The sequence below is a fragment of the Sander lucioperca genome, chromosome 7 (assembly GCF_008315115.2).
Source record: "Sander lucioperca isolate FBNREF2018 chromosome 7, SLUC_FBN_1.2, whole genome shotgun sequence".
Lineage (NCBI taxonomy): Eukaryota > Metazoa > Chordata > Actinopteri > Perciformes > Percidae > Sander > Sander lucioperca.
In genome coordinates, this window is record NC_050179.1 from 2,276,564 (window position 1) to 2,302,438 (window position 25,875).

A 25,875-nucleotide genomic window follows, 5' to 3' on the forward strand; every position below is an offset into this window, starting at 1 on the left:
AGGGATCAATTTCTCAACTGCAAGCGTAGGTCCTTTTAACAATGAACAGTTGAGTCAACGCATTCTGTTCATGTCCTCTGAGCAGCATTAGCCTCATGATGTTTACGACTGTGTGACAGGCCTGTGTGGAGCAGAGATTCGATGATCCTGGGGAGGGAGTAGCTGTTGCCAAAAACAGCGCTTTTGCCGAGGAGTTTGCCTTCAACATTCGCACCATATTCACCAATGTCGAGTCCAAAATTGGTCAGTTTCTCTTGTCAGGATAAACTGGTTTCACCTCACTTTCCTGCAACTTCCAAGTGAATTTAAGTGTGTTGTGTCTGTATTGTTTTCAGGCGAACCTTCAGAGATTGACCAGAGAGATAAATATGCCGGCGTCTGTGGTCTCTACGTGCTTCACTTTCACATCTTTAGGTGTGTTGACAAAAAGTTCTACAAGGCGCTGCTCGACGTCTGTAAAAAGGTAGTTCAGCGTTCTTGGCCTGCCTCTTTTCTCTGTCTGCGAGAGCCCTCCCTCATGTTTATTTTTTTCTTAATCTCGCGTAATGGAAACTCCTCGCTCACATGTATTTGTGTCTGCCCCTTCCGCTAGGTTCCAGCTGTCACTCTGACTGCAAACATCATCTGGTTTCCTGACACGTTCCTCCTCGCTAAGGTCCCAGCCGCAGCTAAACTGATGGATAAGAAGAGTCTACAGGCCATCAGAGCGCAGAGGGACACCTACCTGCAGCAAAGAGCTCAGGCACTAACAAAGTCAGTGTGGACAAAAACATTTATTTAGTTGAATTTAGATTTTTAGATTGATAGAATCTGATTGTTTCTATTGTCTCTTCTCTTCAGGGATGTTCAGTCCTACTACGTGTTTGTAACTTCTTGGATGATGAAGATGGAGTCCATTTTGTCCAAGGAGCATAAAAGCGACAAGTTAGCAGAAGACCTGAACAGCAGGTGTAATGTCTTTGTACAGGTATGGACTGACAGTATTATCCACTAACAAGGCTCAGCAGGACTACAGAGTAGGACATGGCATTCCCCTTTTTTCCAATTCTTCTTCAAACACAGCCTTAAATACACCTAAGATGGATTAATTATCCTCAAAAACAGCCAAATACCTGTGTTGTGTTTATCTAAACAAGCTGTCTATAAGATCCATTTCATAAACTGACCACACAAGATGTAAAACGTGGTGAGCTTTTACATACAAGTTGAAAATATAACCTCTAACTAACAGTTCCCTTTGTGTTTCCTGTCCCTCACAGGGCATCCTGTATGCATACAGCATCATCACCATTATCAAAACCACCATGAACATGTACATGTCGATGCAGCGGCCCATGACCAAGACATCTGTCAAAGCTCTGTGTCGACTGGTTGAATTGCTCAAGGTGTGTGTACCTTTTTTAGAGCGTTTGCATGCTTTTCACCATTGTCTGTTTGAATAAAACTAATAAGGTCAAGACACACGATGTTTCTGTCCCCTCAGGCTGTGGAGCACACATTTCACAGGCGGTCCATGGTCGTGGCAGACTCGGTTTCTCACATCACTCAGCAGCTGCAGTCACAGGCCCTCAACGCCATCGGCATCGCCAAGGTAAATACCGACGCGCACAGTTTGTGGAATAGCAGAGGAGTTGTGACATAAGTGGAATGTTTATATTTTTTTGTAATTAGAGGTCTAACTTTATCTTGTTGGTATTCCCTTAAGAAAAGGGTGATCTCTGAAAAGAAGTACAGCGAGCAGCGGCTGGATGTGCTGTCGTCTTTGGTGCTGGCAGAAAATGCTCTGAGTGGACCCAGCACAAAGGAGCGACGCCTGGTGGTGTCTCTGGCACTGTGTGTCGGCACGCAGCTGGTACGTTGGCACAAGTCGGTGGTTGATGGGATACAAACACTTCTGTTCCTTTTATTTGAATCTAAGCTTGACATTGACATCTCTTGCTGTCTTGTAGAAAACGTTTAAAGATGAGGAGCTGCTTCCACTGCAGCTTGTGTTGAAGAAGCTGGATCTGATAAGTGAGCTGAGTGAGAGGTGGGATCTAGTTTTGATTTATTTAAGTTGAACAAAATGTTTTAGTCTGTGCACGACGCAATCTGTTTTTGCTCCCAAGTGATTAACCCTCCAGGCAGCGGAGAAAACTTCCAGACGTTTCAGATGCCGTTGCTTGGTGTGGAGCCAGTGTGACAAACCGATTTCATCGTCTTGTGGAATAGACAGCCAGTTGTTGTGCTGTGATGTCTCATAGGCAAATACCTTGCACAGTAGTTTTGAGAACAGGCTAAAACGAACACTTCATATAAACCAAATCATGAAGATGCTGACATCTCAAATACACATTCATCCCTTTGGCAGGCGACTGTCATCGAGTATCTGTTGAAACCAAAGGCGGAAAGAGTACTAGAATATTGTGCTCAAGTCTCAAAGTACAGTTACTTTAAAGACATTTTATAATACTTGTTTACACATTTGCTTAAATAGGACAGACGGCTGCCCCTCGGCCGGTTAACATAAACTTACATGTATCTCTTCAGCTGAGTGTTAGCTGAGTGCAGTGTCCCATGATGGGTTAGCATTTTACTGGAATTGTATTTATGTGACAAATAAAATTTATTGATTTTTTTTTTTTTTTTTTCACACACACACCTGCTGATATCTCCTTTCTTCTGTTCCTTTCTCACAACTTAATGTGACTTCTGTTTCCACTCTGTAACGTATGTGACTTCAAATTTAGCAAAGTATGATCAAATGAAAAAGTACTTTAATTAAAAATAAAATTACCAATTTTATAAAAGTACAAAATGAAACGACTCAGTTTGAGCAACGAGAGTAAATGTAAGTCATTGCTTCCACCCCTGGTAGTTACTGGCATCTGACACTTTCTGTTGTTGGACCTTGTCAGAACTATGTATACTGTATGTTCTTCTCTAATTTGACGTTTTCTTTGACCTACTTTAAGAGTCTTAAGTAGGCACACTTAGGGACTGTTTTCCTTCATTCCTCAGGGTCAAGCTGCAGTGCAACTGTAGTTTCCTTTACTGGCACCGAGCTGTGTTTCCTATCTACCTAGATGATGTATACGACCACGCCATGGACGCAGCACGAATACACGTAAGACTGATTGCACGCACGATCTTTCTTTGAGATGTTACGTGGGCAAGACTTGTTACCCTGTCCGCAAGGATCACAAATGATTGTTTTTAATCAATTTAAGAGGAAACCTACATTGTTGTATGGACTTTTGAAGTTGTGATTTACTGCTTTACCCGACACATGGAAGACTGGATCTTCTAATAATAAACTATTGTCTCTTTGTTTATGGTTCGCTTTTCAATGTTTCTCTTCTGCTTGTGTTTGATTGGCTTCCTGGATGATGTCTGTGATTGGCTGGAGCAGTACATGTTTAGTGCGCTGCGGGACAGCGTGCCGTCCATGTTGCACGCCAAACACATGGAATCCTGTGACCAGCTACTGGAGAGCTACGACAAGGAGATCATGGACGTGTTTAACGAGGTGAGAACAGATGAAATAAAGTAGCCAGGTAAAATAAGGATGTTGGAGGATAAAGCGAGAGGCAGAAAGAGGAAATATACAGATTGGTGCACAAGCGTCGGGAGGTTTGATTTAAATAATTTTGTGTAAATCAAACAAATAACCAGCGTTGCAGTCACACGTCACTGTTTCTGGGGCAGGTTTGTGAACCTTGATCTCATTTTCTTCTGGCTTTTAACTCTTGTAGCACCTGCTGGACAAGCTGTGTAAGGAGATTGAGAAGGACCTGCGTCTCTCTGTTCACACCCATCTGAAGCTGGACGACAGGAACCCTTTCAAAGTTGGCATTAAGGACCTTGCCCACTTCTTCTCCCTCAAACCCATCCGATTTTTCAACCGCTTCATCCATATTAAAGGTGATGAAAAACTGTTTATACATCTGCACGCAAGGGCGTAGGTTTCTAGGGTTCTAATGGCTGATCAGAAGTGGATTTTTTTTAAAGACATTTGGTGGAATCTTACAATTTGTACAGCTAATTTTGAACATCTTTGTCATTTTCTAGTAGCATCTACTGCACTTACATATTTGAATGAAAAAGCATGCATCCCATGATTTGTTTCTATCATTTATATTGATGTAAATTCAAATGCAGACTAAAATGTTTTGGTTTTTTTTGTAAGAGGATTAAACAACTCAGGCTGAGGTGCCCTCTGAGTGTTATCACTGTTTCAGTTGCAACTACGTTTGTTTAAGTATTTCCTTCAGTGCAAATACGAATGAATCTGCTTATCTGTGTGATGTCTCGCTAGTACTGTGTGTGCTGTGTTATGCTGACACCTGCTTGGGAAACTGTAAGATGATGTTGAGGGTGTAACTGACAATGATTTGTCTTAATTGTTTTTTATGTCCTTGCAGCCTATGTGACCCACTACCTGGATAAAACGTTCTACAACCTAACCACTGTCGCTCTGCATGACTGGGCCACCTACAGTGAGATGAGAAACCTCGCCACGCAGCGCTATGGACTTACCATGACGGAGGCACACCTGCCCAGCCAGACCCTGGAGCAGGTCTGTGTGCTTACACCCTCAGTTAAAGAAGTATAGGTGATAAATGGTTGATTTTATAACTGGATGCCCTGTTTGTTCTCATCAGGGTTTGGACGTTCTGGAGATCATGAGGAACATTCACGTTTTTGTCTCGCGCTACCTTTATAACCTCAACAACCAGGTAAGACATGTAGCCTCCATATTCCCCTTCTCTCTCTTGACTCAAGCAGGTGTGCATTATATACAGTTGTTGCTTTCCAACAGATTTTCATAGAGAAGGCCAGTAACAACAAGCACTTGAACACCATCAACATCCGTCACATCGCCAACTCTATCCGGACCCACGGCACAGGCATTATGAACACCACGGTGAGTATACACGGAAGGCAGTGGTGTGTGTGTTTTTAGTCTGTCTCCATTTGTACTTTTTTTCTCTCAGATATGGGCGTATCAAGGGTTTTTGGCTTACCTGTTGCCCATCTGTTCTCTTCTTTCATCAGGTGAATTTCACCTACCAGTTCCTGCAGAAGAAGTTTTACATCTTCAGTCAGTTTATGTACGATGAACACATCAAGTCCAGACTCATCAAGGACATCCGCTTCTTCAGAGAAACAAAGGACCAGACTGATCAGAAGGTAAGGGAAGGCTCAGTCCAAATTCATTCATTTTACCACACCAGTTACACAACCGAAGCACAATAGACCGATGGTGAATATTGCAGGGGTGGAAAGTGTTAGGCTTTAGTTTGGTCAGATGGTTGTTGAGCCCCAACTGGTGAGAGCTGGAAACTGAAATCCAGTAGTTACTGCTTGAATGAACCTGCCAAATGCGCATGTTAAGTTTTCTTCTTATTAACAGACGCAGACTTTCAGTAAATCCAGGGACTCTTTTAGATTTTCTGTTCCTGGAACCAGTTAGCTGTCTAAGCCTCCTGAAGTTTCTGTTTTGCAATTACTGTGTTATATCACTAGGCCCAATAACTTTGCTGTCTGCCACCAGCTCCTGTTCAGCTGTAGTTGTCCGTGTTTTTGTTGTAGTATCCATTTGAGCGAGCGGAGAAGTTTAACCGTGGCATCAGGAAGTTGGGCATTACTCCTGATGGACAGAGCTACCTGGACCAGTTCAGACAGCTCATCAGCCAGATTGGTAAAAAACAAAACCAACCCATACATACATGTCGATCTGTTCTTGGCATATAATCTGCTGGCAAATGTAAACCAACACCAATTTGACCCCGTTTTCTTCAAGGTAACGCCATGGGCTATGTGCGTATGATCCGTTCTGGAGGCCTCCACTGTTGCAGCAGTGCTATCAGGTAAAAAGGCGTTGTGTACATTTTGTGCTAATATGAATGTCTGATAGGATGGTCTTGGGCTGAATCCGAATAATTTAATGACTTAATTCTTTATTTCAGATAACAAGTCTTTTTTACAGTTACCCTAAAACCTCCATCGTAGTTGACAGACTAGAAATCCACCTGTTTGTTTCTTATTCTTTTGTTAATTTGCGGCTTTTGCCCAGTTTACTCCAGTCCTTCCCCCAGGACTTTTTATTGTGGTTGGGGGGGGGGGGGGGGGGGGGGGGAAGAGAGAATTGATTTCCTCCATATTGCCCAGCCCTAATGTGTACACGTACAGAATATATTAGTCAACACAAAAAAAACAAGAAAAATGTCTGACATTTGGTGGAATCTTACCATTTGTACAGCTAAATTTGAACGTCTTTGTCATTTTCTAATGGCATCTACTGCACTTATTGGAATGAAAAAGTCTTGGGCTGAAACTGCCTTAAAGTCTCTGAAATGCCTGATTGATTAACTGTATACATTCATGTTATTTTATGTAAATATTAGGTTAACTTATGTTTCTAGTGTTTTCTGTTATATCTCACTAGTATGTTTTTGTGTCTGTGTCATCTCCAGGTTTGTCCCCGACCTGGAGGATATAGTCAACTTTGAGGAGCTGGTGAAGGAGGAGGGACTGTTGGAGGACACCCGGAAAGCTGCTAGGTAGGGCATTTGAAAAACCCTGCATTTATATGTCTTCAAATTATAACTTACATGGGTTTTTTTTTTTTTTTTTGTGGATGTGTCCCTTTTGTGGACTGGGGTTATTTTAAATCCATTGTCAGCTCCAGTAGGTGTTTGGGTTTAATATTTCTGTCAAGCACACAAGATGCTCAAGATATTTTCAGTGTAGTTCCATTTTTACACCTGCAGAGGGCACCACAGCTGGAGAAAATGTAAAGGAAACCTCACCCGTTGTTTGCACAGTTCTTCTTCAATGTTGTGTGTCCTTCCCAGTGTCCTAGATTCAGTGTTGGGAGATCTGACCAGCAACTCTGCAGAGGGGACAGAGTACTTCAAGATGCTGGTGGCGGTGTTTGCACCCGAGTTTCGCAGTGCCAAGAATATGCACCTGAGGAACTTCTACATGATTGTACCCCCACTGGTCAGTGTCGAGACCTTTCTGCTGTGTCTGCGCTACTACCTGTCACACTCTTTTCTCTGCCTATTTGCTTTTCTTTACCTCCTTCTCTCTGGTTTTTAATCGATTTAAAAAAAAATAAAATAAAATAAAAAAATATCTCCCATAGACGGTGAATTTTGTGGAGCACTCCATCAGCTGCAAAGAGAAACTCAACAAGAAGAACAAAACCGGAGCTGCTTTCACAGATGATGGCTTTGCTATGGGTGAGTGGGCTCCGGCAATGAGTGCGTGCACTACACAACATCAGCTTCATGGTCGACACTTGTTCTGCTTTGTGGCTGTTGACTCGCTGTCGTCTTCCTCTCTAACACCGCTGTTTCCCTCGCTCTCGCAGGTGTGGCGTACATTCTGAAGCTGCTCGACCAGTATCTGGAGTTTGACTCTCTGCACTGGTTCCAGGCCGTCAGAGATAAGTACAAGAAAGAGATGAATGCTGTGGTGAAGGAGCAGAGCGTCCAGTCTGCCAGCCAGGATGAAAAGTTGTTGCAAACTATGAACCTCACTCAGAAGAGGCTGGATGTCTACCTTCAGGTACAGTGCCTGTTGGCATGTCAGAGATGCACACACACACACACACAACAACCCCCTCTAACTGGGGGATGTTGACAGGAAGTATAATGTTGCCATGGAGTCATGGAATGTTGACGACGTTTTGGCAGCATTAAGCGTATGCTGAATTAGCTATTGGCAGTTCCCGTTTGCAATGTATCTATGGATGTACAGACTGTCACTAGATGACTTTGCTACTGTAGAAAACTTAAAAACATGATGCTTCTCAGGCATGTTCTGACATTTTAAGGAACTTTTATTTAAATTAGTGCAGTGCCCGTTTGGAGTGTGTGTGCCTGTTCGGAACGGGACTATTGCTCGGTTCCCAGTATTTTCTTTCACAACTTTATCTAACTATAAGCGTGGTTGAATCAGGCTCGGCTACGGCTCGTATAGGGATTCGGCGTGTCTCCTTTTTTTTCGTCTAGCCGTCACACATCCAGGTAGCGATGTGGCAAGGGGGAGAGGGGGGGGAGGGCAGGGAGCCCGGCTCAGCCTGCTGGGGAAGCCGCTACAGAGCGCAGAACAGCCGAAGAAATGTGCGCAACTGCCGGCAACAAAACAACGCGGTGGAGAGCCTAAGAGTCTGGGCGTTCATTTATCATGTGTGTACTGTAGGATAGACGGCATCACTTTTTGGCACAACACGGGTAGCCCACTGAGAAGATGTGCTTGGGCTCTCCGTTGGTAGCAGAGCCGGTGAACTGCAATCAATGAGCCGCCATGTAGGGATGTAGCAACTCCACGCCCCCGTTGCTGTACTGCGCATTAGAGGATGGATACCCCTCATACCCCACGTCCTCGGTACGTGTAGGTCAAACTGAATATAGGACCTTAATTGCCTCAATGAGGTGTGAGTCGCAGACACTGCCGCTGCTCCGGCTGCTGACTGTGGACCAGGCCAGGCCATACTACAATAACTAGCTTCCTGTTGTTTTTAGAACACTGCGGTGCAGCTGTCCCTTTCTCCTCACACAGTATCTTTTTGCCTCTCGTCTCTCCCTCCGTGTCTCATGTAAAATAGTTGTTCACTCTGACCTCTTTGTCTTCCTTTTCACTTCAGGAGTTTGAGCTGCTCCACTTCTCATTAAGCAGCGCCCGGATCTTCTTCAGAGCAGACAAGACTGCAGCCGAGGAGACTCAGGAGAAGAAAGGTTAGGTGGTGGTGTAATGATTAATGGAGTATTTTAATTATGCAAAACCATCCTGTTATACAGGCTTTTTCAAGATGATTTTTTTCATAGAAAGATAGTACCCCAATTAATGAAGGGTGAGGTCAGTGTGTCTTCATCCTCCTTTTAGATCTCAGAAAAAACTTACTTGCCTTTTTTTTTTTTTTCCACCAGAAGAAGCTTCCAAAGCAGGAGGTACAACCCCCACTGAACCTGCCTCAAAGTGACCCTCCAGATCAGTGTTCACAACTTGAGTTCTGACAAATGAGGGGAGTATGCGCCTGGCCAGAGGAGGAAGTTTTGCAGGATATGTGTGTGTTTAGTTCAGGGAGAAACTACCATAAACCGGATGAAACAGACAATTGAAGGATATTGTTTCTCTTTACGTCCCATGACAAAGCAGTCCTCTCCATTAGAGAGAAAAAAAATGTGTGCTTAAGTGCTAATGCAGGAAGTATCTCTTTGTTGTTTCCATTCTACAGAAACATCAATGTAACATCCTCTCAGCTTTGAAGTGTTTGCAACATCTAAATAAATTCAGTTTGAATTTGTAGCATTTACGCAAGCGACTGCAATTTGAAAAGGTCAGGTGGTGTAACAAGTGTAAGGTAAAAGTGAATGTTTTCCTCTGCCACACTGCCTTCTGATACTTGTACATCCAGTCTGGATGGACTGGATCATTGTTCTATAGTAGAAGCATCAGCTGTATGCGTGTCCTCTGCTAATCAGAGACAAATTCAATGACTGATTTGCATTTCTGTTTTCATTTCCTTACTTTGCTCTGTGTCCAATGTACTAATTGTGATTGTTCATGGCCTTTAATGGCAGCTTTGTTCATAATCCCTCTGTAGATTATAGCACAGTAACGAGGACTCTTTCTTGAGAATGTTTTCAATGTATAATGTTCTCGTTTGTGTGCCATATTTGTCTACTGCTAGTTTTAGTTTTGTCCATTTTTATACATTGTATGAATGTACAGTTGTGTTCAGAATAATAGCAGTGTGTTTAAAAAAGTGAATAATGCTCAAAATCCTTAGAATAGCTTTTAATTCCATAATATCAATGCATTGGGAACACTGCACATTCAATTCCAAATCAAAACATGACCAGAATTGATCAAGTTTGTGTTATATCTTTACAGAAAGTGAAGAAAAAGGAATATTAGGCTGTTCTTATTTTTCTTTACAAACTCAAATATTTACTGTATAAACTGAAAAATGTCTCAAGGGTTTGCTTTACTTTGAATCACTGCACTAATATTTAGTTGCATAATCATTATTTCTGAGAACTGCTTCACATTTGTGTTGCATGGAGTCAACCAACTTCTGGTACCTGTGAACAGGTATTCCAGCCCAGGACGATTGAACTACATTCCACAATTCCTCTGCATTACTGGGTTTTGCTTCAGAAACAGCATTATTGATGTCACCCCACAAGTTTTCTATGGGATTGAGGTCTGGGGATTGGGCTGGCCACTCCATAACATCAGTCTTGTTCATCTGGAACCAAGACTTTGCTCGCTTACTGGTGTGTTTTGGGTCATTGTCTTGTTGAAAGAACCATTCCAAAGGCATTTCCTCTTCAGCATAAGGCAACATGACCTCTTCAAGTATTTTGATGTATTGAAACTGATCCATGATCCTTGGTATGCAATAAATAGGCCCAACACCACAGTATGAGAAACATCCCCATAACGTGATTTTTGCACCACCGTGCTTTACGGTCTTCACAGTGTACTGTGGCTTGAATTCAGTGCATGGGGGGGTCGTCGGACAAGACCCAAAAAGAACAAATTTGCTCTCATCAGTCCACAGAATGTTGCCCCATTTCTCCTTTGGCCAGTCAATGTGTCCTTTGGCAAATTTCAACCCATTCAGTGCATGTCTTTTTTTCAGCAATGGGACTTTGCGGGGGCTTCTAGCTGATAGCTTTGCTTCACATAGCCTTCTTCTGATCGTAACAGTACTCATAGGTAACTTTAAGTCTTCTTCGATTTTCCTGGAGCTGATCATTGGTTGAGTCTTTGCCATTTTGGCTATTCTTCGATCCATTGGAATGCTAGTTGACTGTTTTTTTCCCACGTCGTTCATGCTTTGGATGCCATTTCAAGGCATTTGAAATCATATTGGCTGAACAGCCTATCATTTTCTGCACTTCTTTATATGTTTCATTCAATCAACTTTTTAATCAAAGTCCGCTGTTCCTCAGAGCAATGTCTGGAACGATCCATTTTGCTGAGTATTTCAGTGTGAAATGCACTATAACCAGCATGCACAACATTTGCGTCCTTCCTTCCTTAAATATGGGCCATAATTGACACCTGTTTCTTCACAGAATTAATCACATCACTATTGAACACAACACTGCTATTATTTTGAACATTCCCCTTTCAATTACAGATTCAATTACACAGAATGAGCACCATGTATGTCATGACTGTTGGGTCTGTTGGTTTTTTATGACTCTACAACACTTACTAGTAAATTATTTGCCATGTAGAAATATCACTTCTACCAAAAAATTTGATTTATGAGGTTAGTGATGTTGGACTGCTATTATTTTGAACACAACCGTATGTGCCTTTCTAAACTGTGGATGCCTGTTTCCATAACCTAATTCATTTAGAAATAATGCATCTAAACACGAGATTCTGGATGTAGCATAGTACAAGACTTTAATTATTTCTCTGCAGCACTGGAGACGTATCATTACATTTTTATTTCCCAATTTTATATCAATCAACATGTGGTACATGTGAAAATGAGGCCATAATTTGGTCAAAATTACATTCCGTGAATTGACTTGCTGAAGAGAAAGGTCTGGAAAGTATTTGAAGTCTAATAAAACTTGCACAACAGAAAGAAACAACAATGTCTCTCAATGATAAGTTTGAAGCCTTCAAATTCAGTTAAGATACTGCAAAAGGTTTAAAGCACAAATAACATGCTCAAGTAATGTTTGCTCTGAATGTTTCCCGGTGTAAACATTAAACCTGTGTACTATAGAAACTTAATTGTACACGTTTGCATGCAAATTTGTACATTAAAACTGACTCCAGGAAATGAAGTTTTAACTTAACCCTTGTGTCGACTTCGGGTCACATTGACCCATTTTAAATTTTTGTTTTATAACAGAAAATATGGGACGTAGAAATAAGCGCTGAAAACGCGTAGAAGAAAAATTTAAAAATCTGGAAAAAAAAAAGGCGTCAAAAACGTAGAAAAAAAAAACCTTTTTTTCAAGGTTGAATGGAAGACAACACAAGGATTAAGGGGTCCCTGAGTTTATAAAAGCAATAAACACACACAGTGGTTCAGGAAAGCCTTTTCTGCTTTAATACAAAGAAAAGAAGCTTTTTTTTTTACTTCAGAAAATACAAGTTTGGTCTGGATTTTTTCTCTCCTCAATTTGTCATTTTTTTCCTTTTCCTATGAAATGCTGCCATTTACTGCTGTTAAAACAGCTTGAATTGAAAGACACCCCTCCTTTTGGACTCAGAACTTGGGAGGGGGAGGGGTGATCTCCAGGTTTATTTTTTCTTGTTTTATTTGGCTGAGAATCAGGCCTTTCCTTAAAATGAAATTTTAATTTCGTATCATTTTTTATGTAAGTGCCCGCAGTGCCATGTGACACCCTGTCCAGCAGATCCAGAAATGTCCTGTTGCGTCCACATATTGCATCCATGCTCACCTCATAAAAACGAGGTACAAGGCAGGGCAAAATTTCTTCCAAAATAGATGTAATACATATATATATATATATATACACATACATATATATATATATAGCAATCATATATACACATTCGTACATACATACACTAATTTATGTGATGCAAAGAAACCAAAAATGTACACATTTCTTACAAAATTGTAACAAAGACTGGAAAGTGTTTAGTTTGCTCTGGAGCAACACTGTGTTGCTGTTTAGCCTCTGCGAGGATTTGTCCACACTCGTGGAAACCAAAGTAGTCTCCCAGATTTGTGTCCATGTTCAACTGGCACAGAACTCACAGAGACGGACAGAGGGAGAAAAAAATAGGTGGTGCAAATACAGATGTTGGAATCAATGTAAATGGAAGGAAGAGGGAAAAAAAAAAAAAAAAAAGGTGAGATGAAAAGGGATGCATGTGGAAAAGTTTTATGAACCCCCCCCCCCCTGAAATCATAACCAAAAAATGGAAAAGAGAAAGAAAATGATCATGGAGTGTTCACATAAAAAAAAAAAATTAAAAAAATCACAAACAAATTTTGTGTTCTTTTATTACTAAATATAGTGCAACAATAAACATTGCATTTCTTTCACCCTTCCACTTGCGTCTGAGGATGTTAACTTTCCTCGCCATTTTTTTTCCGTTCTTAACTCTTGGCGAAGCATAAACCTTGTTCTGTCACTTGTCCTGTGCCACAAGGTCAGTCCTCCTTTCTAAAAGAAAACAGGCTTCAGATTCAGAGACGTAAACATAACAGACCCTGCTCAAAACAAGACGGAAAAAAAAAAAAAAAAAAAAAAAAACAACAGGAACATAAAGAATAAAAACAGAACAAGTGTTGGTGTTTTGGGCAGCATGTAATTTTGGAAAGGCAGGGCAGTTTTGATGGTGGCGACAACCAGTCACGATAGCCAAATCCTCGCGGAATAAAAACCAAGCTGTGGGAATCACAGCGCCCCTCCTGGACAACCGGGTTGTGTGCAGGAACCGGTGCGGCCCTTTGGACTGGTCGGGCCTTAGAAGGCCTGCTGGGCTGGGTTGTAGTTGAACGTTGTTGGCACGTGAGGCCTCTCTTCCAGCTTGTCGTACTCCAGATGAAATTCCTTAGAGATGCAGACACAATTTTAAAAAGGACAGGAAAAGCGCTAATCCACGACAAAAGTCAGTCAAACTTGATGCCATTTAGCCAGGTAGTGGAAGTGCAGAGAGAGAAATTCTTACCTTAGCTACTTTTCTCCAGTTAAGACAATCAAAAAAGTAGTAGGTTCCCCTCTCGTAGGCGTTGGTCTTCAGCGTAGGCTCCATGCCAGGCGCCCTTGTTATCCAAACCCGCTCCTCTTTGTGGTACCTCCAGTCCCGGTTGAAGCTGGAGAGTCAAGTTATGAACAAGGAATAAGAGAAAAGGGGAAGAAGCCCAGTGATTTACCTACATTTTTACCCCCCCCAAGAACCTTAAAAACCACATTAATCAAATCACAGCTTAAAGAAGGGAAAGAGCTACTGACAGCCTGCCACACACTTTACATTGATTTCAAAAGATATGTGAACAATGTCCAGATCATTATCAAACTTGAATTATTTACAGTGGGGATTTATGAGTAATGCTAGATAACATTTCTGCAGCAATCACCATTCAAGGGATGAAAGTACTCACAGCTCTACTGCTGCCAGAAGCTGTAGCAGGTCGCCACCATTCATGTAGTAAAGGTAGAACAACAGGTCTTCGCCGTATCGTGCCAGTTTAATTGCAGCCAACTGGATGCAGGACAGCAAAGAATAAGGAGGATTAGTTTTGTAAGCACATTTACTACCTGAAGACTGCAACCACTTATTGTGGCACTGCTGTGAAGCCCATAATTACCTTGTCCCGTATGTGGATATTTGTTAAGTATTCAGACGGAACGTGGAAGTCTGAAAAGGCAAGGATACGTAGGAGTGACTAAAACGTGTGCAAACTTATTACAAGAAGACTTTTCTATATTCCCTGTCATGCCAATGGAGAGACGTGACATGCTTTTTTACACCATTAAAATCATGATGCAATACCCAAATGGCCATATGTGTGAATGACTGCCAGCTGTTTTGTACTATCAAATCATACTAATACTGTAAAGGCTCCGACACACCAAACCGTCGGCAGAAAAGGCAGTCGGCTCCCCAAGGTCACAAAAGTGCCTCAGAACACACTGAAGCGATGCCGACTTGAGCGTACGTTCTGCGCGAGTAATACGACGTAATACGTCTTCATAACAGCAGGCGGCGCTAATCTGTATTGTCGCCCAAAAAATGAAAACCGGAAATGACGGAACGTCTCGTAAACACAGAGCACGCTGTCGTCAGTCATTCTTTTCATCAGAGAGTGTTGATAGAAGTCAAGAAGGATCGTTGTTGTCATTACTCGCTGAACGGAAGAAAATACGATGGCTAGTAATAGGAAGATACTGGCGTTGTCCGTTCTCGGGCTTCTTCTTGTGGAAGAAGCACTGATTCGCTAGTCAAGGGCTAGCACCCCACCAATCAGATCGGTCATTGAGTCCGACTGCCCACTGGCAGATTCAACAAGTCAAATCGGCCAAAATGAACGCCGACGTCTCCTCCGACTGACGACGGCACGGAACACACCGAACAGACTCGAGTCACCGACCTCTACAGACTGTCCGACGGCCGATAATCTGGTTGGTGTGTCACCTTTAGAAGGAGTAACAGAAAAAAAAATGATCTCCCCTTTGGTCTACAGTATATCAACCTTCAAATAAAGCAGCAGCAGCAGAGTGCAACATGAGTGCTTCTGCTTTAAAACTGTAGATTTCAGTAGATCATATAGCCAGTTCTATCAACATGTTTGATCCTACTGCCCAGCCAGGGAGGCGTGCAGCTAGACAACCTGACAACCTGCCTGTCGTCATAAAAATGTCTTCAGACTGACTCTGCCAAATCTTGAAAGCTGATCATCCTCCCCCCCACATAATTCACGTTAATGTCTTACCGATGTCTTGAGGTCGACAAGGTGACGAGGCCCACGGAGAGGCGAACTTGGGGTACAAGTTTCTGTCGGGAAAGAAAGTTGCCGTAAGTTCTCGCCACGATGGACATCAAAACACAACACTTGCTAGACACATTTTCAGATTTAACAGCCAGTTACAGTACAAACTAACAAAACAAGAACTATTCAAACCAATGCAAGAATGTTGAAGAAGCAGTCAACAGGAGGGAAATGTGTGTTTTTGTCCTTGTGTGCTGGAAATTCTTTTTACAAACATCAAATCAAATCATGGACCTCATGAAGCTAGTAGGGCTACGGCGACATGAAGTGAAAATATTATTTATCAAGTTTGCTACTGATATTTCAGTTTTTCTGGCTAATAGCTGTTGCGTATTGTTGTGTGAAACATAATTGCCCCTAACAGTTTGGCATCTTGAGTAGGTTCCACATAATTTGTCTATTGTGCTCTACTGATTATTACAATATTGAGGGCAGAATCTGTTTTAAACAAATACATCAGTATGGTTGGCTTCAAAATATTTGGATTATACTGCTAAATATGTCTCAAGTTAATATGTCATATGTTTGTTACCCTTCTGGAGGCAAACATGGTACAATGTGTCTTGCACAGAGAATTTACGCCAGCAAAAGAGCCAAATCTATCCCAGTGTTAAAAATGGCATACCAGTAAAAAGGGTTATGTAGTCCGGGTACAGACCAAAGGCAGAGTTTAACTGAGATGTTTTTGGTCAAAAGGAAAGCTAGACAAATGACATTGTAACCATCTATGCCTGCAACATGTATTATACAGTAGGCCATGGAGCATTTAAATGGGCGACTGAGTTTCATTACTGGACTATTGACTTATTTATCCCATTTCCTTTGTTGGACATATACTGTACCTACTGGCTAATGAAACCCTAAAAGTTACTGTATTTAGGGTAGAACAGCTGTCTTACTCTGGTGAGTTTAAGTTGAGTCCCAGTGTCGTGAGGTCACTTCCTAGCGCCAGATGGACCATCCCCGGATCAGTCTCTGCTGCCCGGATAAACGTCAGCAGGCCAATCATGCCGAATTGGTCTGTCACCATTCCTGAGGGAATGTTCGTCACCCGACCTGCAGCAGCAGGATAATTCAGAGTTCAACAGACCGCTGAAACTGGGCTGTGAACTACAGTTAATACTTACCGTCAATACATTACCTCCATATTTCTAACCCACACTTTGTGCACGCATTGGAGAGCAAACCAAGCCAATTATTTTGTTTAACAAATGATGGTCACAGACAGACTAATGGAAAGATGATGATGATGGTCTGTATCATACTGAACATATTCTTTTTGGTTTCCTCACTGCAGCCTATCCAATAATTATCTAACCCCAAATGCAGGGTAGAGAGCCCAACTGCCTCACCCAAGTTGTGCGATTAAGAAGGGATGTCTCAGTGGAATTGGAGCGATACGATTGGCTGAGAAGTCTCACCATCGGGCAACACCTGGATCCCTTTCTTCTGGTTGTTGTTCTGTGCTGAGGTCGTCTTGTCACCGGGGAACTTCGGCCCATCTGCATTGGATGTGCTCTTGCTTGTGGAGTTCAAGTTCTAGAAACAGAGAAAACTAGCTTTAAAACACAGAAAAATAAAACATGTAAATTCATAATAAATAATTCTCTTTGATGGGTAACCTTGACACACACACACACACACACACACACACCCACAAAAAGAATAAATAAAAAAAATACAGACATCCTGTCAGATTGTGTTGTAGAGTGATCAGTGGCTCACACTTACAGTTTTGCTGTCATCGTTGTTCAACGTGGGGTCCTTATAGTTTGGGCCAGGCAGTGCAGGGAAGTCCTCGTTATGGATGGAGAAATCCTGTGTCTGTTCTGTTGATGGCTTCGTCACCATGCCAACTTGATGATGATGATGATGATGATGATGATGATGATGATGATGATGATGATGACGATGATGATGATGACGAACACAGTGAAGTAGAGATTATAATTCCCCAAAGTGGAATGAGCAATAAATCACAACAAAAAGGGTATCACAAGCTATTCTGGTTTCTGTGGACTGCATTAAAACAAAGCCTTGGCTAGTATTAGGAACCCAATCAAGAAGCTAATATCTATTTCCTCTCCTAGGGGGAACCTACTTCCTATAACTTAATGTGTGTAAAAATAAGACACTTTCTCCGGCCTAATGGCCTACCATAAGGAGCCCGTCCAGCCAGTGGGTTGAGCACCGGTGTTGGGTTTCCCGTCCCTTCTCTCCGACTCCTGTCTGCTAACGCAGGGAAGTCTGACAGATCCAGTCCCGTTACATTTTCACTCCCATCTGCAGTAATAGGAAGGTTAGGAACTTGTAATATGTAAAGTCACCTTCAACTCAATTTATCTGTGTAATAACGTGCCAATTTAATAACTTGATAGTGTGATTGTACTACCCTGTAAATGTATGAAAAAAATAGCCCTCCCCTAAGTACCAACTGCTGACCAAACACAACAGCTAATTTGTAGTCAGTACTCACCGTCTGTTTCAGCAGTCAAACATGAATTGATACAATGGTGTTGCCTTTACCGTTTTTCCAGAAATGAATTTCACTTACACCAATGTGCACCAAAAAATACGCAGATTTTTTTCAAAAGGAGCCAAATCAGTTTAAACTGATTTTCTCTCTGACCTTGTGCTGCCTGCATCTAAAAGTAGCTGTGCTTCCTGCTTCAAGAAGACACTGATCACTGCATTTTACAGTGGACACGGTCGTCTCATGGTGTTGACAGCTCTTAACTATTATGCAGCTAGGTGTATTTATAGAATGTCATTTTCACTGTGTTTCTTTTGTAAAATTGAATTTTGTATATTCAATATAAAAACACAGATACATTCCAAGGAGTGTTTGTCTGAATAAAACCCCAAACTAATGATCCCCTGGTTTACCCACCTGGGTTAAAACACACTAACCTGTGCCATTGAAGATCGTGCTTGATAATGAGTTGTTCATCCCAAACGCCTGATTGCGGTTCATACCAAACCCTGACATGCTGCAAAGATAAAAAAAAAGAAAAAGAAAACCAAAACAAAAGATAAGTCCAGCTTCCGAACATTAACTGTCCTTAAAATTTAAAAAACAGCAGCACCTAAATTAGGAACTGTAGAGGACACAAAAGGACAGCAGATCTCTATAAGGACCAGTAAGTTGTGCAGGGTCCGTCTACCTGTTTATGGTGAAGGGCTGGCGTGCTGGCTGCTGTTTGGGCATACAGATTATACTGGGCGAGCTGCGGTTGGGGCTGCCCAGCCCCGAGCTGCCCATACTATTGGTCCTGCCGCTCATCCCAATGCCTTGACCGACCTGAGAATGGTTCAGCATGTTCCTTGTGTTCATCGGCAACGTCCCCCTGTTAAAACATCACATCCGATTTTGTGGATTTCAATTTTTGCTCATGTCATGTCAACTACCATTTCTATTACCTGGTATTATTTACTGTTATAAACCACACACGAGTATGTATCAAAACTGAGTCCGCAAACTCACAAAAAAAAGTGAACAGCTTCGTACACACCTGCTTGGTGATGGAGGGGTATGGAGGGACATCGTGGGGACACCCGTTGTGGGGGTGATATGACTTGGTAGCTGCGTGCCTTGCGTTAGATTTCTATTTAACTGAGGCGTACTGTTCCCCATGCCCCTTACCGAGAAGCCGAGTGCACCTGCAGAAAGACACAGAAGAAAAACAAAGAGAAAAACAAATGCTATCAGACAACCCAGAGAAGATTAATCTGCAAAATGTCATGTTGACATTCAAACTTTCAGTAGGTTTCTGGTTTTATTAGCAAGAGTTCCTCATAAATACCTGCTATGTTTATTGCACTAATGCTCACAATTTTTTGAACGCAAGATTTCTCTTCACTCCAAATATGCTACATATGAGAAAACTGATATGCGAGTGACTGTAGAAAACAAAACAAAAAATACTTACTTTGTGGACCGTACAAACTTGCACCAAGTTGTGACAGCTGACCCGACGACGACGGCGAGGGAGAGGACAGCATCTGAAGGAAAACATTTGAGGACTGGAAAGAGTAAGATAACAAGAAAATGTCTCCTCTGATGTTAACTCAAAGACATGACAGAAGTGTGCAGATATGTTGGCAAAACTCACATCTTTGTCCGACCGATGTGGGAACATCGACGGCTGGCTGTAATACATGCTTTCATCGGAGAAGTCGTTATCGACTACCTCGACGAACTCTACAAATTTCTTTCTAGCACCAAACATGCCTTTTGTCACCTGAAGAGAGAGAGAGCAGAGTTGCTGTTAAAGATGTGCAAGAAGTAAAGAACTGGACAAAAGAATTTCAGTGAAGTTCACATTTCTAATCTAAATACAATGATTCCTCTTCAAAACCATTGAAAATATCTCTGTAAATCTACCTTAAATTGTTCCATGTTTGAACCTTTTTAGTTATAACAATTGACAGCATTGCATAGTATTTATTCTGCATCTGGCTCTTCCAGACCTTGCTAATTTAATTATAATTTAATTTATAATTTTAATCAACTTTTTAAGTTACACACAAGACACAGAGTTTTCTGTGTCCACATTTAAATCAAATGGAAAATTAGAGATGCATCAACTCATTTCATTGTAAATCACTGTGACATATTTGGCATCTTGCGGTTGTTAAAATAAAGTTTTGAACAGTTTTGTGTCTAGTTTGTAATGATGTACAGTCACAAGGGAAGAACATGTTGAACTTTTATAACAAAATAAACTATTTATCTTATCCATAACGTTATTACATTAACCAGCTGACAGCAGAACTAACCGTTAATGTCCTCCCTGTTAAACTACTATGGGGTTTTAATTTGTCTGAAATGCTGAATAGTTACCTAATTTGACACTGCTGAGAAAATTAACAGCAGCAATGCTAACATGCTAGTTAGCCAACACTAGAGTAGTTAGCCAATGTTACCAGGCAAGGAGCTTGTAATCAATCTGGGTTAGCTTAGCTAACTTAGCTTAACGTCAGTTCGCAAGTGGGCTGCCTTAACAATGAGCTAAGTACCACGACATAACGATACCTTTTAACTCCAAAACACCCCGACTTAGCTACCAAGCAACAGTCACTATAAGGTAGTAATTTGGGCCCTCTCTGCCTCCATATATCCACAGTCAGCTGTCTGTTTTCTCGGCACGGTTTACGCTCCGTTTGCAGCAGTAGCAGCAGCAGCAGCGACAATCTGCAGCAGCTAAAGACTAAAGATTCGCTCCATATCGAAACGGAGGAAAACAGCGACATATATCGCTCATGCCGAAGGCTTAAATGTGAACCGAGCCGATTTAATATGACGAGTAAATAAGTAAAATATCCTCACCGCATCAATTTCCCTTCTCTACGTTAGATCCAAGATGGCTGTGTATATTCTCAATCGAAAGAAGGATAGCCTTTACCCTCTGACCTTACAACCTGCTGACCACTTCCGTACACAAAACTCAACATGTCAGAGAGTCATCAGTTCCACAGGAGGGTTAGTAACAGAGCAAAAAAACAATAACCATAGAAATAATATGTACATTTTTCAGTAAATATGAATAGGGACACCACTGTCACGCCTCTACCTCCCTCCTGTGACCATAAGTTGTCTTGCATTATAAAAGGTGTGTAGTTCATAGAAAAGTAGGTGTAGTTACTACAGAGGAAGCCTATTTTAATAATAATGTCAGAATATCCAGATGATGCTGATTTCTTTAACTTATAGTTCCTCAATACTGTTACATTGGCATCAGAGTCATGTTTTTGCAGTTTTCTCTGGGTATTACCAACCAGGCAAATTGGGCAACTGCTGTGGGTCCCCTAAAGCTCCCAGTTCACTGTATCAACTGGTTTGTGTAAAATAAGCCCAGCAGGACATGTTTGCCCAGGGGCCCCCTGGCAGGTTTATTTGGGCCTGCTTGCTGGATACTCAAATTGTTACTCAAATTGTTACTGACATGTCCTACAATTACCACATTTGGATTGAAGTGACCATAGCGTCTCTGCCTGTTAGCTTTCTGGTTGAATTTTAGAATCAACTATGAAGATAGGCTAACTATAGCTATCATGATTGAACTTGAAGGCTTTACAGAACTTTTTTTCAGCAGACATGACAGGAAAAGCAGGTCAAAGATGACATAAATGATGGCGTCATTACATTAAGTGCTCCAGTAATCACCTAATAGGACAATTAATTACACCTGTGCTTTTTTCTGCTAAATGCCTGCCACGAACAGGGTATGGCAGTAACATGGTTCTTTCTGTGTGCTCGGTCTGGATTGTACTGTTGCCTGTTTGAGGCCCCCAGACAGTGAGTGGATAAGGAGAATGACAAGTGTCAGTGAGTGAAAACAGACAATGGGCAACCATTGTCCCTACTGATAAGGAAAATTAAATTCCTTCTCAGTTTTATCTAGTTGGAAAACAGCCATAATGAAGGTATGCAAGATAGCATGGGCCAATAGGGTAAGACTTTCCCCAAGAAAGATAAATAGAAAATGATTTTCTCCTCTAAAAAATAGATGACTACATGGGAAACTAAAACATGAGCACCAGCCTTTGTTTTTTTTTAAGAGTGGTTATTGCACTAAAGTCTGGAATCTACAATGACCACCCAGTTGATGTTCAAGCAGGTCAAACGTGGCGCTGACAAAACACAGACCTAAGAGCATGCACCCTGCACTACACCTCAGTACACCTCTAAGGTTTTATTTCCCTTCCATGCAAAAACACCCAATGATTTACTACAATCTAAGTCAGAGCAAAACGCATAATTTAAACTTCCTGTTTGGTTTCCCTGCGCACACTGACAAATTCTTGAAATTATTCCACAGCACAGGCCCACTTGACTGGCTCAGTGGCATAGTCCCAGAACTGCGTCTGGGCCGATTAAAACAGGATGTAAATGACCTTCGCTGCTCTTTCATCACAAAGCACTTCTTAGGCTTTACAACCCTGCCCCTCCCTGTCTCTCTCTCTCTCTCTCCCACCTCTGTCATCTCAGAGAAGAAGGGGGGAAAGTCATTAGGCACAAATGGGGAGGAGAGAATAGCTAGTGGTTGCAATCACCATTAAAGTCAGGGCAAAGCTCAGAGCCACTGAGAGACAGTGAGAGGACTGCACTGGGGAATATCTGCCCAGGGAATACAATATGTTTTCAGCCCATTAAGTTGGATAAACAAATGGCTGACTGTAGGAGATGCTGAGAGTCATGGACATCATCAGGAAAACACTGGGAAGTAGGTGTTGTTCAATTCTCATTATGATCATCTTTACGCTTATTATGTTTTCTGTTGACAACTCGTGATGCTTATTTTCATTGTCGTTTTCATGGCTTTTATCAGATGAAAGGGTGTCATTCAGCATCATAATGTAATTATGATACAGGATTACAGCTTCATAATGCAGATGCAGTATTACAAAGATGCATTACTTTGTCGCAAACTTTTTTTTGTTTTTCTCAAGATCAATAACTCCAGAGGGGTGGTGAGGAGCATTAATGGGATGCCATGAAATGTACTTAGAGCCTATCTCAGTGCAACCCTTGCCTGGCACTAAATTGATGTCGTGGAGCAGTGGTGAATCAGAGACTGGGCAAGATGGGTAACGCCATGCGAGGTGTTATTGCCTTCATTCCCTCCGAGCGCTGTCAACGTTTCCTAGTAGGGGACCTAAAGGAGATGCCACCTGATCGGACCCTGGACCTGAGCAGCCGGCAGCTGCGCCGGCTGCCTGTTGCTGCCTGTGTTTTCAATGAGCTGGTGAAACTCTACCTGAGCGACAACAACCTCAGCAGCTTACCTGCTGAACTGCAGGACCTGAAGAAGCTGCAGCTCCTGGCCCTTGACTTCAACTGCTTTGAAGAGCTCCCTGCTGTTGTTTGCAGATTGCCCCAGCTCAGCATCCTTTACCTGGGCAACAACAGGCTTTACAGCCTCCCCAGAGAACTGAGAGAGCTCAAGGAACTTAGCACTCTGTGGCTGGAGACTAATTGCTTCACAGTTTTCCCCAAGGTGGTTTGTGAGCTCTCTAATCTCAAGACCCTGCACCTTGGTTATAATCAGATACAGAGTTTACCAAAAGAGCTTGGAGGGCTGGAAGAGCTAAGAAGTATCTGGCTTGCTGGGAACCAGCTGGCAGCATTCCCACTAGTGTTGCTGGAAATGCACCTTTTAGCTGTCATTGATGTGGATCGGAACAAAATACGCTACTTCCCAAACCTGACTCACATGCAGGGGTTGAAACTTGTCATCTATGATCACAACCCCTGCGTTAATGCCCCTGCAGTGGGCGAGGGAGTCAGAAGAGTCGGGCGCTGGGCGGACAGCTCGGACGATGAGCAGGAAGATGATGGGTCAAAAGTAGCGAGTGAGACTACAGCAGAGGTCACGGAAGTACACCCCGAGGAGGAGCACAACATTTAGGTTCAAGGAACAAAGTGACCCTCAGCCGTGGCGAGGCCTGGCAGTACAGGATGACGTTCAAGTGGAACACTTAACGCCGAGTGGTGTGTTGTACATCAGGCTGATGGCATTTTGTCCATATATGGTAAAGCCAAGTTGTCGTACAAGTGTAAAAGGGAAGGAAATTTGAATCTTAAAATAAAAAAATGTTTGACATGTCTGGTTACTTACGTTGTATGAAATGTTAGTGTCTTTTTGAATTAGTAAAACTCTCTGTGCCTTCAAATGATTAGCTGAAACAACAGTGACATTGTAAATTGCTTTTCATTTTCCCCATCGTCAGATTTTCTGTTATTCAAAACGTTTGAACTATTGTAACTTATTGTACAAGACATACAGTATATCTTGGGAAATTTACAGAATTGCACAGGTTGTAGGATATCTGTGGGATCTAAACAGTACTGGCAAGCATGTATTTCTACTTAATAGCTATTATAGATGTGTTTGCAGGACACTTTTCTATTAAACTGACTGTGCAGTTGGTCAGTATGGCAGGGATTGAGAAAAAGAAAGGATTCATTACGGACATTTTTGTTCGAGCAGAGTGAGATAATATCTATACCTGCTGAGGCTAAATACTGTGAGGATTTTAATACAAGAGATGGATGATTTAAATCAATTAGTGCACTCCTTATCCAGACCAATGCATAATTCATCTGATAGATTGGGGCTGTGGTTTGAATAAAGGCTGCTAATGGGCTTTAATATCATCGTCATAAGGTTCACGATTTGAAACAGATCGTAAATGCAGCTTTCCAATTCCTCAGAGTACCAGGAAAATGTTCAGTAAACAAGATTAAATGTCATTCCACAATGTATCATTTTAGGCACTTCAAATCCTTTTAACAAACCGTAGGAAAATAAATTACCATTGGCCTTTTACTGGAAATGTGATTATTTCACACAGCATGAACACACATAACTACTGTATTTGTCCATAAAAAAATCTTGTTTTTAACCCAATGATTTTTTTTTTTATGGATTATTTAAGAATAATATAACAATGATGCCAAAGCAACACATTCTAGTATGTAAAACACTAATGACTAATGAAATCCCTTTGATGTCTTAGTTTTAATTCCATAATCAGGTGTTATAATGGACATCATATCATATTGGACAGGGTCCAACCGTTTCTTTTTTAAATGCTTTCTGATTTCACTCATAACCTATATTAATCAATATCAAATATTATGTGAATAAAAGAATCAGCTTTCATTTTTAAATATGCACATATGGACAGAAGTAAATTAACCTTTACCATGTAGTTAACCTAACATAAAAAAAGAATTCTCAGATTTGGGTTTCAAATCTCATAAAGTATACAAAAATGACAAACTCAATCATTGTAGTAATGCAAATCTTCTGCTAACCTTACCTTAAAGCATCAGAATTATGAGATTTTTTCTATAGACAAGAAATATTTGAATAGTTAGCGCAGCCATACAGTTTGACAGGGATGTCACCCAAACGCATAGGAGAGACAATAAAAAAAAAAAAAAAAAAAGAAGTGCACCAATTCATGTTTATTTAATTAGTTCAACACATAAATAACACCAACTCATATAACTTTAGGGGAGTACAGCACATTAAACAATATCTTTGGTACAGAATCCTACATCAACACAACTTTCACAAACTCTTCCATAAGCCTTGTTGAAATCATAAGCTCTCCTAAAGCGTAGGTTTAATACATAAAGGCTAAGCTATATTCAACAATTCCTGCATCACCCATTAGCTCTAACAACCAGTATTTCAAAACCTTCAGTTATCCTTTTAATACGGTTTCTTATTATTAAATACAAACATGTTGAAACAACAGACGTTACCTAATAGACATTTTGTTGTTATGAAAACACAATCAATGAAATATTTTCTACATTAAATTGTAGTGTTTAAACTGCACTGTAACACATACGGAGT

General features: G+C 41.4%; 3 protein-coding genes across 8 annotated transcripts in view; 2 read left to right on the forward strand and 1 right to left on the reverse strand.

Moving 5' to 3' along the window:
• Positions 1 to 9,325, forward strand: part of washc4 (WASH complex subunit 4) — a 12,617-nt gene extending 3,292 nt beyond the window's left edge. Inside the window, exons 11-33 of one of the 2 annotated variants that reach the window (XM_031282614.2) lie at positions 120 to 243; positions 336 to 463; positions 593 to 753; positions 841 to 967; positions 1,260 to 1,385; positions 1,484 to 1,591; positions 1,706 to 1,852; positions 1,950 to 2,029; positions 3,001 to 3,106; positions 3,392 to 3,508; positions 3,735 to 3,903; positions 4,404 to 4,558; positions 4,644 to 4,718; positions 4,802 to 4,906; positions 5,038 to 5,172; positions 5,575 to 5,683; positions 5,786 to 5,852; positions 6,459 to 6,545; positions 6,840 to 6,987; positions 7,133 to 7,229; positions 7,361 to 7,557; positions 8,639 to 8,729; positions 8,922 to 9,325. In XM_031282614.2, coding sequence (XP_031138474.1) covers positions 120 to 243; positions 336 to 463; positions 593 to 753; positions 841 to 967; positions 1,260 to 1,385; positions 1,484 to 1,591; positions 1,706 to 1,852; positions 1,950 to 2,029; positions 3,001 to 3,106; positions 3,392 to 3,508; positions 3,735 to 3,903; positions 4,404 to 4,558; positions 4,644 to 4,718; positions 4,802 to 4,906; positions 5,038 to 5,172; positions 5,575 to 5,683; positions 5,786 to 5,852; positions 6,459 to 6,545; positions 6,840 to 6,987; positions 7,133 to 7,229; positions 7,361 to 7,557; positions 8,639 to 8,729; positions 8,922 to 8,974 — 2,712 coding nt within the window. In that variant the 3' untranslated portion in view covers positions 8,975 to 9,325. The remainder of the gene's footprint in view (positions 1 to 119; positions 244 to 335; positions 464 to 592; positions 754 to 840; positions 968 to 1,259; positions 1,386 to 1,483; positions 1,592 to 1,705; positions 1,853 to 1,949; positions 2,030 to 3,000; positions 3,107 to 3,391; positions 3,509 to 3,734; positions 3,904 to 4,403; positions 4,559 to 4,643; positions 4,719 to 4,801; positions 4,907 to 5,037; positions 5,173 to 5,574; positions 5,684 to 5,785; positions 5,853 to 6,458; positions 6,546 to 6,839; positions 6,988 to 7,132; positions 7,230 to 7,360; positions 7,558 to 8,638; positions 8,730 to 8,921) is intronic. The other variant, XM_031282613.2, reaches the window with a different exon arrangement.
• A 2,734-nt stretch (positions 9,326 to 12,059) lies between these two features.
• cnot2 (CCR4-NOT transcription complex, subunit 2) lies at positions 12,060 to 21,093 on the reverse strand. 5 transcript variants are annotated; one of them, XM_031282618.2, is made up of 15 exons: positions 20,832 to 21,093; positions 19,615 to 19,743; positions 19,432 to 19,504; positions 19,015 to 19,162; positions 18,667 to 18,849; positions 18,413 to 18,492; positions 17,660 to 17,785; positions 17,234 to 17,358; positions 16,924 to 17,041; positions 16,402 to 16,558; positions 15,446 to 15,507; positions 14,321 to 14,370; positions 14,114 to 14,214; positions 13,681 to 13,825; positions 12,060 to 13,562 (listed from the first exon to the last, which is right to left on the reverse strand). In XM_031282618.2, the coding sequence occupies exons 2-15, from the start codon at positions 19,729 to 19,731 to the stop codon at positions 13,476 to 13,478; spliced, it is 1,572 nt and encodes a 523-aa protein (XP_031138478.1). In that variant the 5' UTR covers positions 19,732 to 19,743; positions 20,832 to 21,093; the 3' UTR covers positions 12,060 to 13,475. The 5 variants fall into 5 exon arrangements, with proteins under 5 accessions (XP_031138478.1, XP_031138476.1, XP_035858667.1 ...); XM_031282616.2 differs by having other exon boundaries at positions 19,432 to 19,525; XM_036002774.1 differs by lacking the exon at positions 20,832 to 21,093 and adding an exon at positions 20,538 to 20,796.
• Positions 21,094 to 22,390: 1,297 nt separating this feature from the next.
• Positions 22,391 to 24,878, forward strand: lrrc10 (leucine rich repeat containing 10). Its single transcript, XM_031283494.2, has 2 exons — positions 22,391 to 22,728; positions 22,955 to 24,878. Exon 2 carries the CDS (start codon positions 23,089 to 23,091, stop codon positions 23,911 to 23,913), a length of 825 nt encoding a protein of 274 aa, XP_031139354.1. The 5' UTR covers positions 22,391 to 22,728; positions 22,955 to 23,088; the 3' UTR covers positions 23,914 to 24,878.
• The last annotated feature ends 997 nt before the right edge of the window (positions 24,879 to 25,875 follow it).

Bases quoted from the DNA above. Each gene is read 5' to 3' on its own strand.
- cnot2 (XM_031282616.2), bottom strand. From the start codon at position 19,731: ATGTTTGGTGCTAGAAAGAAATTTGTAGAGTTCGTCGAGGTAGTCGAT. The intron at 17,786-18,412 runs GTTAGTGTGTTT...CTATTACTGCAG, and splicing joins CACGATCTTCAATGGCACAG to ATGGGAGTGAAAATGTAACG. The intron at 17,359-17,659 runs GTAGGCCATTAG...ATCATCATCAAG, and splicing joins GGCTGGACGGGCTCCTTATG to TTGGCATGGTGACGAAGCCA.
- lrrc10 (XM_031283494.2), top strand. From the start codon at position 23,089: ATGGGTAACGCCATGCGAGGTGTTATTGCCTTCATTCCCTCCGAGCGC.